The sequence below is a fragment of the Dipteris shenzhenensis genome, chromosome 8, assembly GCF_047967505.1.
Source record: "Dipteris shenzhenensis isolate YYH24624 ecotype China chromosome 8, Dip_SZ_1.0, whole genome shotgun sequence".
NCBI classification, from domain to species: domain Eukaryota; kingdom Viridiplantae; phylum Streptophyta; class Polypodiopsida; order Gleicheniales; family Dipteridaceae; genus Dipteris; species Dipteris shenzhenensis.
Window position 1 is genome coordinate 40,769,478 of NC_141603.1, and position 21,013 is coordinate 40,790,490.

A 21,013-nucleotide genomic window follows, 5' to 3' on the forward strand; every position below is an offset into this window, starting at 1 on the left:
CTTTCAGGATCTTGGCCAGAGTGCGAAGGATCTATCGGGTTTTCACTTGGATGATGGTGGTTTGGTTGAGAGAGGGGAGACACTTTCTCCATCGAGATGATTTCATTGGCCTATCTCATTGACGGTGATCAAGTCATTTGTTAGGACATCCTTGAGACCTCCCCTTCAACTTGGTGGCACCATTTGTGAGACAATTTCTAGCATGCCTGGCACATTGGGGTAGGCCGATGAAGCCTTGTCATTTGGGAGCAGCCAACCCAACTTGCAGCTACCCTTGTTGGTATTTGGCATGATATCATCTACACTCTGTATGCCCTATGGGAGTGCGATACAAAGGACTCTAGGAAGATGCCTTAGGCATGAGCGTTTTTGCAAGGCTTGATCTACGGGCATTGTTCATATTTTCATAGATCAAGGTATCCACTGGTTGTATACCCCTACCCCTTGGTTGTTGGCGCTTGCTTCTAGGGTAATCTGGCATGAGATGAGACCTTGAGAGGCGGGCTGCTGTAGGACATCCAGCATCCGTCATTTTATTTCAGTGCCTCACGGATTGCTGAATTTGTTCTTTCTCAAAGCTTCTTATAGGTGGTACTTTTTTCTGGGAAAAAAAGGAAAAGGAAAGGAAAGAAAATTGAAATAGATGTCTATTTGTTGTCTAGTTGATTCTTGGTTGTTGCATTTGCATCTTTAGCAGCCATAGCTATGATAAAGTACTCATAAGCTTATCCTAAACCTTCAGTGCAGTTCTGTGCTCATGCCCTTCTCTAATTCACTATCATCTCCCCTTTTCCACATTTGCCTTTTTCCTTTTCTTACATTAGCTCACCACCCTTGCATTGAATTATTATGACCACAGCCTGCCCATCACCAATACCATGCTCTTTTAATAGAGCTCCCGTATGACGAGGACATGGGGGATGATGATATACAGCATAGGCTGGGATGAAGGGGCTGCCATGTGGACAGGAATCTGGCTCACATGGGCAGCACATCTTGGATTAAATTTAGGGCAACCACGTGGGCCACCCTTGGTCAGTACTTAGGCTGACATAAAGCCCAAGTTTTGGGCTGTGTATGGGGCTGGAGGTGGGCCCAGCAAGGTGCATATATAGAGGGCCAAAAGGATGAAGAAGGGCCAGTACTGCAACTCTGGGAGGCTGGGGCCATTCCATTTATGGGCCTGACCCTAGGTTAGTCAACAGGAGCAGCAGACCAGGTCGGCTGGCTACGTGGCAGGTCGGCACTAGTTGGGTGGTTGGAGACTCAAGTCAGGTTAGGAGAAGTAAGCCAGTCGGTTTACAGGCAGTCTTGGTGCACTCAAGACTCTATGAAAGGAGGGGCATTTGCCCTCTCCTAGCAGTACATTCTGCAGCAGTTTTGGACCTTCCAGGGAGCACACTTCGGGGCAGATGCACACAGGTAGAAGACTCACCTTGTAGATAGTGAAGCCTACAGGAAGGCACATGGTGAAGAGGAGTTGTCGGCATCAGTTGGTGCAGCATACAAGGCCATTTTGGGTGCCTTAGCTGAATTGTGGTGCAGTCTTTGGTGCAGATTCTGGCACGTTTTGTAATTGGATTCGTATAATCCAAAGTATTGTTCTGCTTGTACATCTGAGTATTGTATCTTCCAGGTCTGAATTGTTTTCTTTACGTGCAAGCACATGAAATGAGTCGTTGTCTCATGACCCTTAATTATCACTCTAAGATCGCATGGCAAGATCACATGCCTTGCAAAGGCAAGGATGACACAACACTATGTGTATGAAAGGTTCCCTAAAAATCAAGGAGAGTAATCTGCTGTTCCAGGAGATGAGAGAGACGAGAGGATTTCTTGAAAAGTACACATATGCCAGAAGTTGTTGTCAGAGAGCACCTTGGCCTTCTCTCATATTAGGGTGTGATTTGGAAACGTTAATCTATCATCCCATAAATTTCCACTGCTCTCTCTCTCTCTCTCTCTCGATCTTGCAAAAGACCCAAGAAGGTTCTAAGGGAGAAGGCTATTTGGCATATACCAAATCCATTATTCTTACCATATGTGTGGACTTCCTGAGAATTCAAAAAAAGAGAGGGATTCACCAGCATGTGACATAAGTGCAGGAAGTGCAATCGAAAGCATAAATAGTGATGAATGAGGACCAGGTTATCTAGAGTCATGTCTATCTTTGCGAATTAGCTAAGTAGAATCAGCAAGAGGCCCCCTTACTCAATAAATGGACGTGATATTCAACAAAAATGTATCTTGAGAATAAACAGATATGTGTGACCTGCCCTTTTTTAATTCCAAGCTCGAATTTTCCATGTCGAAGATGGAAAGAGGTAAGGCTAATATGAGAATCCAAGATTATGCATCCACTACTCCACTTCCAACTGGTCTTCCCACGGAAATGAATACTGAGCATCACATAATCACTTTACTGAGTACTCTGGCCTACCAGCACATTTAATTGGGACGCTATCTAGGTGAGCATATTATTTTTTTTGTTTAGGTTTGAAAGGTGGGTTTGGGCAGGCGCTGGCCATAGTGGGTAAGGATGCGAACAAGCCGTGTCGACAATGCCAATATGGACTTGGGCATTTGATTATGGATGATGAACTACTGATAAATGTAGAAGCATGTCGTTCATGTCCTTCATGAAGCCATCTATTTAAAGATGGATATTTGGTTTGCATGAAGCTTGGACAAGACATACTTGGAAAGTTGATTACAATGGGATTTAACCATGCTTCTTGAAGACTTGTTCTAAGTGGAGACCAGTTGCGAGGAGAGTCCTGCGTTAAAGAATCATTCATTTCAAGCATCTGAGAAGAGGTTGCAACCATGTTGTTGATTCATTTTAGATCGAGCTGAATTCAACTCACAGTTGAGCTTTTTGAATGTGATGGGTTGCTTGGAACAAGACGTACTTTCCTGAATCCTTTGAGACTTGTTCTAAGTGGAGACCTGTTGCGATGATAGTCCCGTGTTCGAGAATTATTCAGCTTCAAGAGTCTGAGAAGAGGTCGCAACCATGTTGTTGATTCATTTTAGATCGAGCCGATTTCCCACTCACAGTTCAGCTTTCTGATCATATTTAATCTAAGGAACAAAGCCCTTTTCCCCATCGTAGCTACATCTTCAAAGAGGGACATTTATATCCAACTAACAGATGGTCTCTGATATTATGTCATGTATTTGCAACCAAATCTGAATTTTAAGAAATGCGCATTCCAACTGGGATTTTGGGCGGTTCAGTTATGGTATATTTCTTAATGGTTTGTTAAGAAGCTTGTAAACTCTACGCCCTTAAACATGCGTCTACGGGTCGGTAACTGTGGGGTAAGGCCTTTATTCTGTATCTCGAAGGGTGTTCGGGAACCTGCCTTCACTTGTGAGTATGAATATGTTCCGGCGCTACTTTTTGTAGCTAATGAACCATGTGGCACGAAAAGGCTTCAAAAAGCGCACAGAACTTGCGCTAATATAAACAGGAAGATCGTCCAGGGTTGTGAGGAGAAATATAAAGCGACTGCGGTGATGGATAGTGGTCAACGGACGATCCTCTCTCTTCCGAGTAACTGCGCGTGGTGGAAGATTTGTTCGTACCAGTGATCTCCGTTTCATAACCACGATCGCATACGGATACTGCTAGACACAGTACCCACCGAAAAGAAAATCTATCACTTTAATTTGCTTTGGCAGTTTGTGTGTTCCCTGAAGATCCCAAAAAGGGTTTGATATACGCTCATTGGCTGGCCATCTCTGGAGGCAAGAAGCTTTGATTACTCGAGCTGACAGGCGCGTCGGTGCGCGCAGCCAGAAATGGATTAGTGTGGAAAGCAGTAATAACGAAGTAGACCCTTGGAAAGTGGAGTCTGAATCTGAAAGACCGAGGACAATGGCTAATGAGAACGTGGAAAACGGACAGATGGATGAAATGTGGATGCGGACTAATCGATCTACTGATTGGGAATGGGAACGAGGCAGCGGTTCTCGATGCTGTGCCATCTGGCGAGAGGTGGGGAGGGAAAGCTGTAGATGGGAGCTTGGGTTGGACGCGCTACCGCCACGGCGGGCTTATCATCCTGCTGTCGAGGATGCTCATCGATGTTTGGGCAGAAGCGACATCGCTGCGAGGAAAATTCCTCGTTCTCGGGGAAGATGGAGCCGGCCATCGCCCGCCCTCCTCTCTCTTTCTCTTTCTCTTTCGCTCTGTTTCTGTCTCCTTTTCCTTTTCGCTTTCTGTTACCCCATCGCCATGCTTGCATTTTTCTAAGTAGCTCGAGAGTGCATCCCAGCCCACCCACGCATCCCATCCCATCCTCGCAATCGCGTCTCTTCTTCCTCTACTAAAATATGCAAATTCTTCGCATCAATTTCACTTCACACGTCGCCCGCATCGCTGCATTGCATCTACCCGCCCGCCGCAGCAGCAACAGCTTCCTTGCTCCTTCTGCCGTCCTCTGAAAATTACTTCTTGGCCGTCCCCCGTGGATTTTTCTGGCGTTTTCCTGCCGCCCCCGCCCTGAAAATCACTTGCCGCTCGCCGCCCTGCGTGCGTGCGTGGGTGGATTTGTCTGTGACAGCCCTCCTCCACCACCCCGAAGAAATCTCCAACCTCCTTCAAACTCTTTGAAAATCACTTGCCGGCCACGCCCACATTGCCTCCCACTTCACCCTTTGCACTTACTTTATGTTTGGTTTCGTGGGGTATCGAGAAACATAGGTATCTGCCCCATCTTATTTTAATTAGTTGTGTAGAACGGAAGAGGAAGATCTAATTGGCGGAGGGATACCTTATGGATTAATGGAGGATAGGGGCATTGAACGAGGGACGTTTATATGCCAAACCATATCTAACATGAGTGCACCTCTCCACTTGGACCCTTCCTCCTAATATAATGGTAAGCAACTCCAAAACATATAACATGATTGCACCTCTGCACTTGGACATTGCCTCCTAATATAACAATAACCTATGCTTTTGGATGCAAAGAGAACCTAAATGATTTTTTCAATGCATTGGGCCATTAAAAGAAGTAGAATCATCCCCACCCAACCATTAACTTTTAAAAAAAATTGCACCTATGTAATTCACAAAGGAGAATCCCATTCTCCACTAGAGCACTACCTCTCTCGAGGCAATGCTAATAAACAAGAGGGAGGAGAAGAATCTTTGGGATTGTCACTCTCTTAGGGACGCCAACACATCCACCAATAATCTACTTAACCTTGTGCTCTTCTCAAGGCTCTCTAAGTTCCCAACATATTCAAGAAATTGTATGTTGGCATTCACTTTAAGTTTTGTCTCCCAAGTCTCCTAAAGTATGTACCCCCACTCTAAAAAACACACATGAATATGGTAAGCATTCACACCACTTACATAATTTAATCCTTTATTAATAGGAACACTTAGAGAGGAGGCATTCACTTTTCAGAGCAAGCATGGCCCATGCTCTTATTGGAGTGAGGAATCGTGTCATTATGCAAACATGATGACTACCATGTAAACCTCATTGTAGCACCTATGTGTTGCCACTTTAAGGGACATGCCAATATTGTGACTAGTAGCCTATTTGCAACCCACCACGATTTGAATGCCATGTCATTGTCTCACAAGCTTCATTCAAAGGAAATTAAGCTTCGTTGTAACCTCAATAATTTACTCTATATAGGGCAATGTTTATTTCCAAACATTCCACCTCATGAAATATGACTTGTAAGAGTGTCTTTGTTTCAAATTGAAATAAGCATACAATATTACTACACACATACCTTCAACTTATCCATTTAAAGGGCTTTTAAGTTTGATTCTTTATATAGGTCTTTTGTGTTGCCTTGGCTATTTTCAAAAGTTAATGGGGAGTTCTACATTTACATCTTCCAAGCTCATTCTTGAATTCAATTGTAGCTTTATAGCTCCAAATTCATTGCTTCAAACCATAAATCTTAGAGTATCATCTTGCATTGATGCCATTGATATTCATGGTTGGTTATGGATTTGCCATATGTTGGCTATTTCACTTTAAAATATTGTTAGACAACTTCGTTAAAGTTTTACTAAGGTCATTAATAGTTGTAAAACAAGATAAAAGTTGATAGTGCCCAAGTCTTAGTAGTGTAGCAAATAAGGTTTGTGAAGATATTCATCTATATATTGAATTTTGTTAGAAACATATCAATTTTTATTACGTTTATACATGACATTTACAACGCTTGATGAAGTTTGTGAGGTTACTACCCTTTTTTAAACATAAATGCTAGTTGGAGTAAGACACAGAGATAATGTCTTTGAAATTTAGTTGAGTATTTATTGTTTTGATAAATATGCAAAGTTTCAATATCTAATGTAAGGATTTTTACTCAACTATTGCATATCGACTTGCTTTAAAAATCTTCTCTCTCTCTCTCTCTCTTTCTCATCTTTGAAGGAATGGGAAGCTACATGCAATCATGTAAGCAAAGTAATCATGAGCTTTATGAAATTGTGTGTGTGTGTGTCTCTCTCTCTCTCTCTCTCTCTCTCACACACACACACACACACACACACACACACACACATACACACACACACACACACACACACACACACACACACAATTTCATAAAGCTCATAATTACTTTGCTTACATGATTGCATGTAGCTTCCCATTCCTTCAAAGATAAGAGAGAGAACACACACACACACACACACACACACACACACACACACAATTTCATAAAGCTCATAATTACTTTGCTTACATGATTGCATGTAGCTTCCCATTCCTTCAAATTGAGAGAGAGAGAGAGAGAGAGAGAGAGAGAGAGAGAGAGAGAGAGAGAGAGGCCCCATGAAAATCCTTTATGATCATTGGATTCCATCCTTTGCATTGTCTTGAAGGTAAAAATTTGAGTGTCACTTTAACTTGGTGAGAAGTGATGTTTGAGAAGTGGACGGTGTAGCTAAATGGTATCGGTGTGTGGATGAAACACGTGTTGCACCACAGAGCATGGTGCTAGCATGAGCATGGGAATGTTATGTTCGCGGAGAGGTACAATAGGAGTGCTACAATTGGAAAAGTGAATTTGTGCCTTCTTTGGACATATGAGTTGAGAATGAGGGGAGGAATAATTGGACTGGTGTGGGGGTTTGTATGTATTACTTTGGGGTGTGATAGAGATGGTAAGGACCATGACACAAGGGGAGGAAGATAAATGGAATGTATAAGGTTGATGTCAAAATTGATTGATCCAAGACAAGACAATGCGTGCATCTTTCTTTCCATCGAAATTTTGAAATCAGAAAGCTTTTCTACTTATCTTACTCCTTTTTTTTCGAATTCTGTGCTCTCAGTGTAGGTTTGAATGATTGTACTGATAATGGGATCATTGTCGAAATCAATAGCAACGAGTGGGAATCTATTTTCCATGCGGTTCTTCTTGATGGAAAATAAAATTATATTGTTTCTTTTCTTTCTTTTTTCTTTTTTTTTTTGGGAGGGGGGGGGAGTTGGGCCGTCAAAAATTAGCAAATTATTTCATGAACACTAATGTTTGCAACCTTACCAAAAAAAATTTCGGTTTGAGAATTTTGAACATGTTGGTTGTAATCAAACAATGTCATAGATGAGTATTGTTAAAAATTTAACACGAGTATCTCTTGTTAGCCTTCCAGCAAGAGTCTTGTGGGTTAATGTAGCATGGAAGGAAGCCCCAAAAATGTTCTTGTGTAAATCAAAATCCCATGAAATAGTCTTCCCTCTCTACAAACATGGATGACAATCTCATGTGTTGCATTGATAAAACACATTGAACTATAATTAATGTTCTTGTTAACAAGATTGTTGCACAAACATGTTGTCGGTTGGTTGCTAGTGTGAACGGCAACCCACTCGTGTCACCAAGTGCACAACCATCTTTTAGTTAGCATTATTGAACCATTTTCTTGCTTGGTAGTGCCTTCATACCTTAGTAACTCTTTGCTTCTATCACTGATTAACCCTCGAGGCACTCGAATACAACACGCCCTCCACTAGTACCACCTCTTTGTCCAAAAGACCAACACACTCTCGTACTATTCAACAACTATAGCCATGTCTTCAGCCCTTGCCTTGCAGAGTCACATCCCAACTCCACCACAGAGGCCTCACTTACCTCTTCTAAAGCATCAATTTACTATAAGCCTTCACGCATCCAATAGACTTGTAAGACCCTAAGATGATATAGCTCATCTCCTTTCATGGGGTGGGGGTGGGATATAGAGAAGAAGTGATGGTGGGCTTGATTTAGGGTGACTTGGGACTTGTCTCGGGTCCGGCTCCTTTCAAAACACTCAGCAAAATTGCAAAGTCCCCCGTAGCATAGGGGGGAGGGGTTGGCACTTCCTAGGGCCATCGGCCTACTTGCCCTGGTGGGAGAGGGGGGCAGACTCGTGGCAGCATAATAGCTGACCTCCTTGGCTCTCGTGGATGGCTGCAGGGTATAGAGTTGAGGGTTTTGGTCGTCGATGTGGCAATCTTTGGAGGGAGTATTAATGAGCGGTCAATCCGAATGGTTTCAAGTAGATTCTCCAAGAGGTTCTTGTAGATTCAGTAATTTGTGTTGGGCTTGTATCCCAATTCAGGTTTTTCGACGGTTGGACTCTCTAGTTATATTGGTGAAGATTTAATCCCCATATTTCCATCTGGACACAAGGTATTGTGTTTTGTTTCTATGGTATCGAGGGTCTCTTCCTTGGATTCTATCCATGGCGTATTTTGCAATTTGGCTAAAGAACAAGTGCCTCGTCTCCAGACTTTTGGCCTGCCTGCCCCTTTAAGTCATGCTTCTAAGCAATATAGATGGGATCGTCCGATTAGTCCATGAAGAACGAGGAAAGCACTCAAGCATGAGCGATTGGGTGGTGGGCCTTCATTGTTGCTCTGATTTCTCGGCTTCAGGGTCGGCGGATTCGAGATTCTCACCTCATACGGCTCCTCTTGCATGATGCATGGAGAGAAACTAGTATTTGGAATAGTCTAGCAATTCCTACTCTAAACCTATGCATGAATGGGGGTGTATGTAAAACTACTAGACTAGCCATCCCTTCTCCCAAAAATCTCTTGTTAACATGGTTGTGCACTCCAACACGTGGACACCAAGAGACTAATGACAATTTCTTTGTTCCCAACACTTCGTGTTTCATGGGTATTAGCTACTTCAACAATCTTCGATGATTCAAGGGGTATCCAAAATACGAATTGGATGGATGTTTGTTGTCCCAATCATTATCGGTATTTGTCATAGACATTCTCTACCTGTGTCGGGATGGCATACAGGTATGGGACTCACTAGAAGCCGTGAAGGTAGGCTAGGACCATAGCATGTCGACAAAAGCACGATTGAAGGTGAAACATCTCAGATGGATGAATATCATCATGCAAGCTTGGTGGTTTGGTGAGAGAGCAGGTCGAAGACTGTCGACGAATCGGAGTCTTTTTCGGGTGACCATGCCCTTGGCCAGATATTCGCAGATATGCTCTTTCCATGCCATAGGCATATCATGGTCAGGCCCTTTTGCAGTGGCACCTTGGAGCGTGCAAGGAGCGGATTACCTATATATTACTCGTTTGCAACAACAAAAGTGAAAGTGGATGAGATTCGTGTGAATGGACTCATGCAAATGGAGGGGCGCGTGCCGCCTAGGAGGACGATAATATCGCATCACCTATTGCCAGGTCTTAAGATTATCATGCCTCATGGTGGATAGCTCAACACGAGGAAGAGTATAACGCGCCAAGGCCAATTATTACTGAATGATACCCAACGCGGGTTGATTGACTTGATAGCCTCCTCCCTTTGCTTTCATCCCTGTAGACCATGGGGGAAAGCCTTCGTTTAGCTAGAGTCAGCAGGGAAGGGAAAATTTCCTAATGATTCCGAGATGCTTTACTACGATGGTTGCATCAATTCTTTCCCCACTGTAAACATTTCCAGCTTGGAAGGTCTGTAAAACTGGTGTGGAGAGAGCTAAACCCTTCACTTCGTGGGGGTTGAACCGACAACGGGTTTCCTTCCATCCTTGGGGAAAGGTATAACCTCACCAAACATAGACTTTAATTAATTGCTGGGATTGTAGTTCAATTGGTTAGAGCACTGCCCTGTCAAGGCGAAAGTTGCGGGTTCGAGACCCGTCAGCCGCGCTATTTTTCTTGAGTCATTTCAACTAACTCAGTCAAGATATACAAATTATAATGAAGTAACTCCATGGTTTCTAGGTCAAGTTGGATTCGAACCAGTGTAGGCGTTGCCAATGGATTTACAATCCGTCCCCATGAGCCACTTGGGCATCGACAAAGCACACGAGGTAGGTAGGGGTTGGCCCTCAAGGTAACCAATCCAGTGCCTCCTAGTGTGTGCATAGGCTCATATCGTAAGCTTTAAGTAACTTTGCTGAGGCGGAGTAACATATGCAGCTGGGGGGTTGTCGCACCCAGAGCAGTAGAACAAACTCCAGAAGAGGGGGTTGTGAAGGGCTGGCTCCCTCTAGGCATGTTTGGTGGGAATGTGGTCTAAAGTTTACTTTTTTTTTCATCAAGAAGCTCTCGAACCACACATGTGATCATGGTGGATTAATTTTCTCCGTATTCTATCGGTAAAGAAAGAAAGAATAGGCCCATGTTGGCCGCATGCTTGCAACACTTTGAGGTGGGGGTTTAATGAGCCCGTCGCAAGATATTATAGCTATTCCCAGACTGGATGGCTTCTTAGAAGAGGATCATTTAAGTAGCTTGAGCTCAAAAGATAGAACGTTTCTTATTGATCTTCGTACTTGCCATCTCATTCTCCAACTACTTCTTCAATTAGAAACTGAAGAGATTTGATAACCCCAATTGGAAAAAACTAAGACCTTAGTTGTTTGTGACTGTTCGTGTCTCAAATCGTGACTAAGTAATCAAATAAAAAAGGGAGGGGGGTGGGATGTGATAAAATTTCTTTTTGAGCTATAATACTTTGCTAATAAGGTGTGGGCCACGGGCAATATGCCCTAGTTAGATGGCCAAATTTTGCAATATTTTCTTTTTTTCCCTTACAATAATAAAAGTTAGCAAGTTATATTTTAAAACAAGGTGAATGATATTCACTAGGCCTACTTGAAAAAGAAACATCTATATGGATTTTATTGTATAATTCTTGTCTCACTAGTATAAGAAAAATGTGTAGCTACTTAGAGAACTTCCATATGAAAGACTATAATGAAACTAGTGTAAGTGTTAAGCAATTAAAAGGAGTGTGAATAGCAACCAAAGAACGGCACACTAGGGCTGTCACTCTTGAACGAACTGAAAGAATTGTAGGTAGTGTTTTCTTTCAACTTTTCCTGGAATGAGAGACATGGAAGGGAATAACTAAGCAACCGTGAGGCCATGTAAGACAACAAGAAGAAAGTTCCTGCAAATCCCCATAGCTCCGATCAACCAAAATCAATCTTCTTATCGAAAGATGACTGAAGGTCTCCTGCCTTTTTCGAAAGCAATCCTCCATATTTTCAAGCTTCTAGCAAATTCGATTCGTCTCCCTTCTCCAGCCGTGCATACCAGTAATACTCTTTTGATGACACGTTATATTTCCTAGTCGATACAACGTCAGAAAGGACATTCATACATTAAAGTGGTATTTATCTCTTCCGCCACATCAATGAATTCAAGAGAGAACCTTGTGCTAGATTGGCAAATTTTCGCAAGGCACAAACAATTGATGCATTGCATCGACAAAGCGGTTCCCATTCCTATTCCTTCCATTGTCCCTAGCTGTAGAAGGGTTAGGCAATTTGCGACCAGGAAAGTGAACTGCATGCTCCTCACTTCTCTTGCCTCTTGATATAAGTGGCTTATTGAATTTGTGATCAAGATTGCGAACGAAAATCGCACGCTCCTCACTTTCGTTGTCCTCGGCTATAGAAGGATTAGGCAATTTGCAATCAGGAGATTGCACGCTTTGCAGTTCCCTTGCTCCATTTTTTGGCTTCGAAGGGTCTAGTGAAAGCTGGAGGATGAGGGTAATCTGGAAGAGGAGATGGAGGAGCTGATATCATAGAGTAAGTGATGGGAGCTACTGCTGGGGAAAATTTTAAGGTATGACAATTGTTCTGCAAGACAAGGGAATGTAGTGCAAACGATTTGAGCTAGGGAGTAGTAGCTCTACTGATTTCTAAGCTAGAAGCTCAATCACACTTTGCACAAGGCACAAACAAAAGACTTCAAGCTATGGCATTCATCAAGGACGATAGCCGAATCGCACTTTGCAGAGAATTCGTCACTGACAAACTAAAGAAATCCAATAATAGAATCTACGATTAGCTGTAACGGAGCTCGGCGAGAATAATGACACTGCCATCAACGACAAGAATAGTTCAAGAAATCCGATGATCACATACATGCGCAACACACGTGGACCACAGTCCAAAACATGCACAAGACACATGGACGATTCAAAATATGGCAAGGTCCAATGCTACCCGAAAATTCCACAAAAAATATTTTACAGCGAAATCGTCACTAATGCCTTCCCGCTAGGGCAGGCCAAAAAGAAAACGTTCCCGTTAACAATGGGACTACGAGTGAACTCTAAATGAGCTAAAGGGCATAATTGTTCGAAAAGATGAGTGGAAAGTGATATAGTAAGGGCTAATTTAGGCGGGCCGCTAAAAAAGCGGAGCGCCACTAAAATTTTGGACCGCGGGAAGGAGGGACCAACGCGGATGCCACGCAAGGGAACGCTCCTGTTGGGGTGGTCCAGGTGGGTTGCCAAGGGGGCAGGCGCCCCTGTTATCGTCTTCCCGGGACTTATATAGGATACTCTGAGAGGGTGAGTAAACTTCACGGGCCCTTTTCTGTTGTCCTCTCTTCTCTGTGTGAAATCGCCGTAGCCGAGCTCGACGCCATAGCCAAGCTTCACTTCACTCCTCCATAGCCGCGCCCCAAGCTTCACTCCATAGCCGAGCTCCAAAGCTTCACTCCATAGCTTCATCGCCATCCGAGCTCCCCTTCTTCCATGGGCCTCCCTTCCTCCATGCGCCATGTCTCCCCCCGCTCCATCCGATCTGACCTCTACTCCCCTGATGCCCTCTCCTCCTCCTCCTCCTCCCCTTCCCCCCCCCGCCCTTCCCCCTCCGTCCTCTCCGTCCTCTCCTCCCTCCTCGACCGCGTCGTCGCCCGTAATGAACGCCTTGCCGTCGCCTCCTCCTCCTCCTCCTCCTCCTCCCTCCCCCTCTCCAACGCCGTTTGCTTCCCCCAGAAATTGGCCATCTTCTACGGCGTCCGCGCTCCCGCCATCGGCGTCGAGCAGTACCTCGAGAGGATTTTTAAGTATGCCAATTGCAGCCCTTCTTGCTTCGTTGTAGCCTACGCGTACATTGATCGGATGATCCAGCAACAGCCGGAGCTACGGTTGACTTCCTTGAACGTTCACCGGGTTCTCATCACCAGTGTGCTGCTGGCGGCGAAATTCCTCGATGACATGTAAGAGTTAAAGATACCCGCGCTAACAATCTCATGAACACCAAAGAATGTTTGGTAATGAGGGACTCAATTTAACGCCTTGACGTCGTACAAGAAGCTAGCCACATTTTGATTCTTAGCTTGCTCGGAGGCCCAAAAGGGGGCGGGTTGGGATCTCATACTCTTGTGTGTCTTAAATATGCCATGAAAAGGTGTTGCTGGGTTTGATCATCCTCATTAACGCATAGTTCCCCACTTCGGTCGTCTCTAGGCACAGCAACTCACATCTCTTCTTCTTGTGCCCTGCAGGTATTACGACAACGCCTTCTACGCAAAAATTGGCGGCATTACCACACAAGAGATGAACAAATTGGAGCGGGATTTCCTGTTCCTGTTAGACTTCCGTCTCCATGTGACTGTGAGTGTGTTTGAAAGCTACTGCTCACATTTGGAAAGGGAGGTAGCACTAGGAGGAGGCTATCAAATTGAAAAGACCCTAAGGTCCATCTGCGCCTTAGATGGAGATTCCAACATGCAACGGAAGTCAGAGAAGCAGAGAGTGCTAGCTGTACGCTGCTATGGCGGACTGTGAGAAAGGGGGATGTTGTACACTACTTCAAACTTGGTGTCAGGGCTGAGAGGGGCTTCTCTTAAAGGTGCGGTCATGTACATTAGCTCAGGCATTTTACCGTGCACATAAATGCCTTGGGTTCTCTGCTCTGATAAATCAAGGGCAATTCTTCATGTGATCTCAGAGAAGCAACAACTGTGATATCCTGGATTATCATGGTGTTGCAGAGGTGGGTTTCTTGAAACATACTGTAGGTGGACACTGAAGAGGGCTTCTTAGTTTCACTGCAGAGGAGAGGTCTCCATAATTTCTCAGCAAGGAGAGGAGTTTGCATTTGCTCACATTAATGTGGTGAGCAGTCACTGCTGGATGCCCATGCCTGTTAAGTTTCTCTGTCAGGTTTAGGTTCCTTCAGGGTTCTTTCAAGGGAGGGGATTCTGTATATTAAACACACTGGTCTGCGACCAAACTCAGTTTACATGGCATTGCCTATGTAGTTGTAACATCGGAGTGGGTATATTTAATTCTAGTCCATGGATCCACGATCTCCTGTTTTTTTTCTCAACTGCACGATGATTTCCAGGTATAAGTAAATGCTCGACTTTAACATGACCCATCACTTGTGTGTGTGGATTCTGAAACAAGCGAACGAGCCAGTTGGACTATTAATAACTTTCTTTATCGGAACTGTCGAATCTTTTTCCTTACTGCAAACATTAGTTACATCGTTCCCTCCCCCCCTCTCTTTCTGGTGGAAACATTAGTTACATCGTTTCCCCCCCCCCCCCCCTTCTTTCTGGTGGGATAGCTGTAAAATTGCATTATGTACCTTATATAAGCAGGCTGTATGCCTTATTCTTACCTGCGACTTAGAAGTGGATAATTTTACGTAACTGGCTTGGCTTAAGGCCTTATGACATGGTGGGAGTTTTGTGGGAAATGGGAACTTTAATGCCAAGGTGTCATGTGGTCCCCCACCTTTTTTTCCCATCTTTCCTCCACAAAACCTCGGCTTGAGCTCAAGAGCTCCGGGGATTTGTGGGAAAAGGGAATTCGTGAAGCTTTTAAAGGTAGAAAATGACATGTACTCCACATTTCCACCAAACAATATGATATTCGACATGGTGAATTGACTTTTTCCACTAAAACCTTTTTCCCACCCATGTCATAAGGGCTTTAGGCTTTACTATGAGATTAATTGTAAATCCCCCCCCCCGGAATCTCTCTGTCTCTCTCCAAGTCAATCTCATAATGGAATCAAAGCCTTCAACTTTTAGGCTCACTAGCCCTTACATCTACTCTTTAAGGACATCTTAAGAGTAGTCTCATAACTCCTTCAACTAAACACATGCTCCAAAAGGCTTCTCAAAAACCACCTTGTTTTGGGATCACCAAATAGCACATCATTCATCTAGCCCCTATCTCCTAGTATGGCCAACTTCCATCTTAAAGAAAGCAAATTTGCATATTGTTAAACCATTGGATAGTCCTCCACACAGGCATTACTGCAAGACATAGCCACAAGATATGGATTGCCCTCTCTAGATTTGCAAAACACACAAGATGGTGAGACTTTTAGGTTCCATAGTCTTACAGGCAACTTACCTATCAGCATCTTCTAAAGCATCAAGTTTTACTTAAAGTAGCATGGCATTCCAAACCTCTGCGAGCCTTTTCCTCCAAGCATCCATTCTATCTCTAGGAGCATTCTTTGCCCAACTTCTACACGCCACACCTGCAACCTATGGCATTCCAAACCTCTGCGAGCCTTCTTCACCAAGCATCCATTTTGTCTCTAGGAGCATTCTTTGCCCAACTTCTACACGCCACACCTGCAACCTATGGTCCACGTTCCCAAATCTTTCAAAGTACATTTATGGAGTTCTTTGCTTGTATCATTCACAAATCCCTTTAAATTGCCCCTATCAATACAAATTTGGTTGCTCAGCACACGTTGCATAAAGGTTAAACTGTCTTGCAATTGCTTCTGCACTAAACCAAGTTCCTCCCCTTGGATCCCAAACACTCCTAAATGCAATTAAACCTTTAGTTCATAGACTTTTTGCCTATCCACCTACTAGAATTAGTGGCTTAAATTGCCCTCTGTATGCCCACTCCGACAACCACAATGACCTACTCCTTCTTGGAGTAAACCACTCCCCACCCATGAAGCACTAGAGAAAGTCAACTTCTACACAATAACTAATGTAGTAAACAACTCTTATTGCGGAATTTCATGTTACCAGTGTTCGTTGAAGTGTTCATGAGATTTAGAGTAACACAATTGGCTTTATTTGTGCATCATGCTGAAATATTGACGGGATGCATGAGGCTACTACGTCTTGAAGGTATTGGTAATCATGATACACATTCTTATCATCTATATCATCAATTTTGATACCGATATTGACATGATCCAAAGTGTAGTTGAGAATTGGATCAAGTTACATTTAAAATCTATAACTTAGGGCATAGTGGTCAAAATGGGTGTGTGTGTATGGGGTGTGCATGAGTTCAACCTTGGCTGTGGACATTGTCTAGGGCTATGCCCCTCGATAGGACTAGGTGGGTGAGGTTAAAAAAAAAACTTTAGCTTTCACTTCAAAAGTTTGGTGAGCATGATTCCAAAGCCAACATTTTTTTAAAAACACATAAGGTGAAAATTCACATGATAGACCTTCAATATTGCCAATCAAGCATACTGCATAGCATATGGCTAAAAATTCACAAGCCCATACATGATTTAACCTAACCTAACCCAACTTGGCTAGTCTAACTTACACTACTTTAACCCATCCTAACCAAGCTAACCCAAAGTTACCTACTCGACCACCTAATCTAACCCAACCAAGTGAAAGCTACCTTAACCCTAGCTAATGTAACTTAACCCTCCTCGTCCCCCTCTACAGTGACCTGTCTTGCACTTCTTCCCTCCCCCTCACACCGCCCTCTCCCTTGCCCCTCACCCTTCTCCTTTCACAATAACCCCCTTTCTCCCTAGATCGAGAGTTGGTTGGCTTGTACATTGGCCATGAGTTTTCCTCGTAAATGGAAGATGGCACATTGTCCAACTCAAACACCCTTGCTCGATTTAGTACTCTCAATGCTTTAATTTGTGCAAGAGATGTCCAAGGAATGATCCTCCACCATGTGTAATCACTTGTGCGTCTTCGTTGCTTGATTCACATTGATTAGTCCCATCACTTGCATTGTAGCCCCGAACACCAGCATCTGAGCCTCTTCTTGTAGCAAGTTCTTCCACGATGCTCCATCTTCATTGTTGATCGTCAAGTCTCTGTGACTAGCCGCTACACCAGAAGACCTCTTCCCAAGCCTTTCTTGCAATTTGCAACTAGCCACTCGTAAACCAGCTCAAACTTCAAGAGAAGAGGGAAGCACGTATAGAGGGAAGAAAGGGCGCCAACCAACCTTGAGGGGTGGCACAAGCATCATTTGAAGGGTGCAAGCACGCTTGCGTGTAAGGGAGAGATGGCAAGGGAGGGAGATAGCGAGGCTAAGGATGCTAAAGAGATGGAGGGTGACAAGAAGGGAAGGTATGAGGCAAGGAGCGGGGTTGAGGGGAGAGGAAAGGGGAGGTATAGAGGTTGACAGGCTAAGGCAATGTAGAGGGGAGGCACGAGCTCTCTCCAGTGAGGGGAGTGACATATTATTTCGAGGGATGGACAATTAGCTTAACTTTTTTATTTCGGGAGCATTAACACAGAGGTTAATCGCACATGGCTACATCAAGATTAGGTTTACCTATGCTAATCGTCGAGTGCTGTGAAGGACTAATTAATGGAATTTAGATTTAAATTTGAGTGTCGACACAATTATCAACTAGCCTTTTCATTTTCTTTGTGCATTAATTGGAACAAGGAGGGACGTATGAATGTGGCTATCCACATTAATTGGGACAAGGAGGGATGTATGAATGTGGCTATCCACATGACACTTGGAAGTTGAAGGGACCTTTGTGCTAAAACATGTGCTTTGAACACTAGTCATTGTAAGTGTTGTTCAATCCTTATATTTAAATGATTTTATTGCTTAATTGGCATAAACACACTTCAAAATTTTTGGACTTTCTCTCCTGGTTTGGACTTTTTTTAAGAGCATATCCTCTCCACTCAACTTCACTTAGTGAGCTCAAAAATTGGATTTTTTAGAGCACTAAATGGGTCACTTATATACAAATATGGCCTTATTAAGCTCAAAAGTCAAGTGGTGACCTCTAATAATAATCAAAAAGACTCAATGAAGCTATAATTCCCAAACTTGTGCATGGTGCCCCCATCCAATAACTATAATAATAATAATAATAGTAGTCTCCTAACTCTAGTTCATTTAACACTATGCTAATAAAGTGAAAATATGACACCATATAAAAAGAGTTCGTTGAATTCAAAATATAAGTGGTGTATAGATACACCATTTTTTTGAAAAACAAAGCATACAATACATTATCTTATTGGTGGTGTATAGATAAACCATTTGTATTCACAATGTGTTAGGTAAACATCCGCGAACACCTTTGACCTTTCTTATTGCTTTCATGATTGATGTAACAACCTGGTTACTATCATGGTCATGCAAACTATCAATCCATATATCACAAAAGATTCGGTCTCCATGTACGAATACTCCACATGTGTGTTTTTAGTCCACGTTTGCCCTCCAATGCTGGTGGGATACGTCTATATCGTGGCAAAGTTGTTGTATTCTAGTCCATGCCATCAATGGTGATGCACATGGACTTATTGACATGTGAAATAGCTTCCTCTCTCCAAGAAGCATACAACTTTTGAGCATCCTACACATGACATAAATGGATTGATCGCCATTTAATATATCTTCCTCGATGCTGCTTATATTTACTATGTTCCATGGCATTTTTTAATTCATCACATGTCTTACATTTTGACATCCTTTGCTTTGATGGTGTCTTGACATGGCAAAAATGTCTATGCCAAATTTTGAACAAGGTTGACCGTGAAATCATGCTCTCGTCTCTGTCTTGTAAAGTTTTATTGACAGTTTCTAGGATGACCTTCTTTGGCTGTTGTAATGCATGGTCTTCGAGAACTTGCTTTAATGTTGCAGTTGCATTTATAGTGCTTCCATGGCATTTAAGCTTGTAGGTATTTCCATGAATTGTATGAACCACTTTTTCTTTCACCTCTACCCAGATGGTCCAGTATGTGCCATGTGATAGTCTAGTTAACCATTGATATCCTTGATTGCAAATGGGTCTCCCATTAACCATAGGTTTCAATCTAGGTTTACATTATCATGTGCTCAAATCTTGATCAGTGCCTTGATGAAGAAAGCATGAAAACTATTGTATGTCTATTAGGCGATGTCTTACTCCAAATACCAAGGTGTATGGCTGCACAATCATCTTTCCTAAGTTTTCTAATGCAAAGTCTCTTGCAACAAACTCGCATAAGCATCCTTTCCATATTCTCCTCGGATAACATTACATGTCTCTTTGGTTCCAGAATTGATGCCATGATTCTTTGCCTCTTCATACTCACATACTTTCTTTTTGTATATAGTGTCTTGCGTTTTCTGGTAGACATGTTCATTGATGATAATTTATTGCCAATGCCTCTTGAATTTTCTGGTTGAACTCTTTCTCCTTTGTAACTCAAGATTCTCCCATCTACATTCTCTAGCATGCTAGCAACAATATTATGAACAACATGACAAGTATCAGATTCTCTGCCCCCTTTGCCCTGCATTTGAGTGGTAACATCATGATCATTGTGACTAATATCATCAATTCCTATTAGTGGGCTTAGGATTTAAGATTTAGTGTTTAGAGTTTTGAGTTTATGATTATGTTTTTAGGGTTTAGGGTTTAGGGCTAATGGTTTAGGATTGAGGTTTAGGATCTAGGGTTTAGGGTTTAGGGTTAAGGATTTAGGATTTAGCATTTAGGGTTTAGGGTTTATGATTATTGTTTGAGGGTTTAGGATTGAGGGTTTAGGGTTTACGGTTCAGGATTTAGGGTTTAGGGTTTAAGGTTTAGTATATAAGGTCATGAGCTTAGAGTCTAGAATCTAGGGTTTAGGATCTAGAATTAGGTTTTAAAAGTTAAGCTATAAGGGTTAGGGTTTTAGGGTTTAGGGTTTAGGGATTAGAACTATTATATAAGTTTAGAAGCTTAGATTGTATAACCTAAGATTTAGGGAACTTTAGGATTTAAGATTTAGGGTGTAAGATTTAAGGTATATAGATTATATAAAATATGCATTCCAAAGTATTTAGTTTAGATATATATAAACTATATGTTATATGCTTTCCAAAGTGTTTTGTTTATATCCAATACTAGGTATGATCCTTTGCAAAGGATTTACTTTAAGTAATTATAAGTCTACCTAGTCAAAGTATCCTATTGATTAGGGACAAGCACATAGGCTAAAAGCACACTGATTCATATTTTCTTACATTCATGCTGCATGGTGTATCAGAAGAAATGAAGAAGTATGTGATAAGAAATATTCTGCATTGTCTTCTGCGAGGACTCAGTGTTTTAGAGCATGGTGGATGTTTGCCAAGCATATGAAACATGAAAGTTATCCTTTGAGGCACCAGAGCACACTGCAACTCAGAGGAAAGAAATAATGAAACCGATGTCTATTGTTTGGTGGAGAGCATTAAGGTTTGTTCTAGATGCAATAATAGAAGAAGTATGCAAGAAGATCCTAAGCGGTGATTGCTTCTTTGGAAAGAAGAGCAAGCATAGCAACTTGGATGAAGTGGTCACCCGAATGATTCAAAGTGAGGCTGCTCTCTCGGCACTATTGCTTTTATTGAAATTTGATGATGAGTTAGCTGGCAAGTCAATTGATGTGGATAAGAAGAAAGCACTTAGCCTAGGTCAACTCCTTGATAAGACATGGGCTAGAAAGTGGTTGGCTTCAATGGATGCAGATGTCACACCAACAAAGGATCTAAGAGCTAAAATGCCAAAGGTTGTTGAGACAGAATA

At 42.7% G+C, this 21,013-nt stretch overlaps 1 protein-coding gene across 1 annotated transcript; it reads left to right on the forward strand.

Moving 5' to 3' along the window:
• The first annotated feature begins 12,838 nt into the window (after positions 1–12,838).
• Positions 12,839–14,587, forward strand: LOC147899505 (cyclin-U4-1-like). Its single transcript, XM_087378042.1, has 2 exons — positions 12,839–13,466; positions 13,755–14,587. Exons 1-2 carry the CDS (start codon positions 13,000–13,002, stop codon positions 14,035–14,037), a joined length of 750 nt encoding a protein of 249 aa, XP_087234168.1. The 5' UTR covers positions 12,839–12,999; the 3' UTR covers positions 14,038–14,587.
• The last annotated feature ends 6,426 nt before the right edge of the window (positions 14,588–21,013 follow it).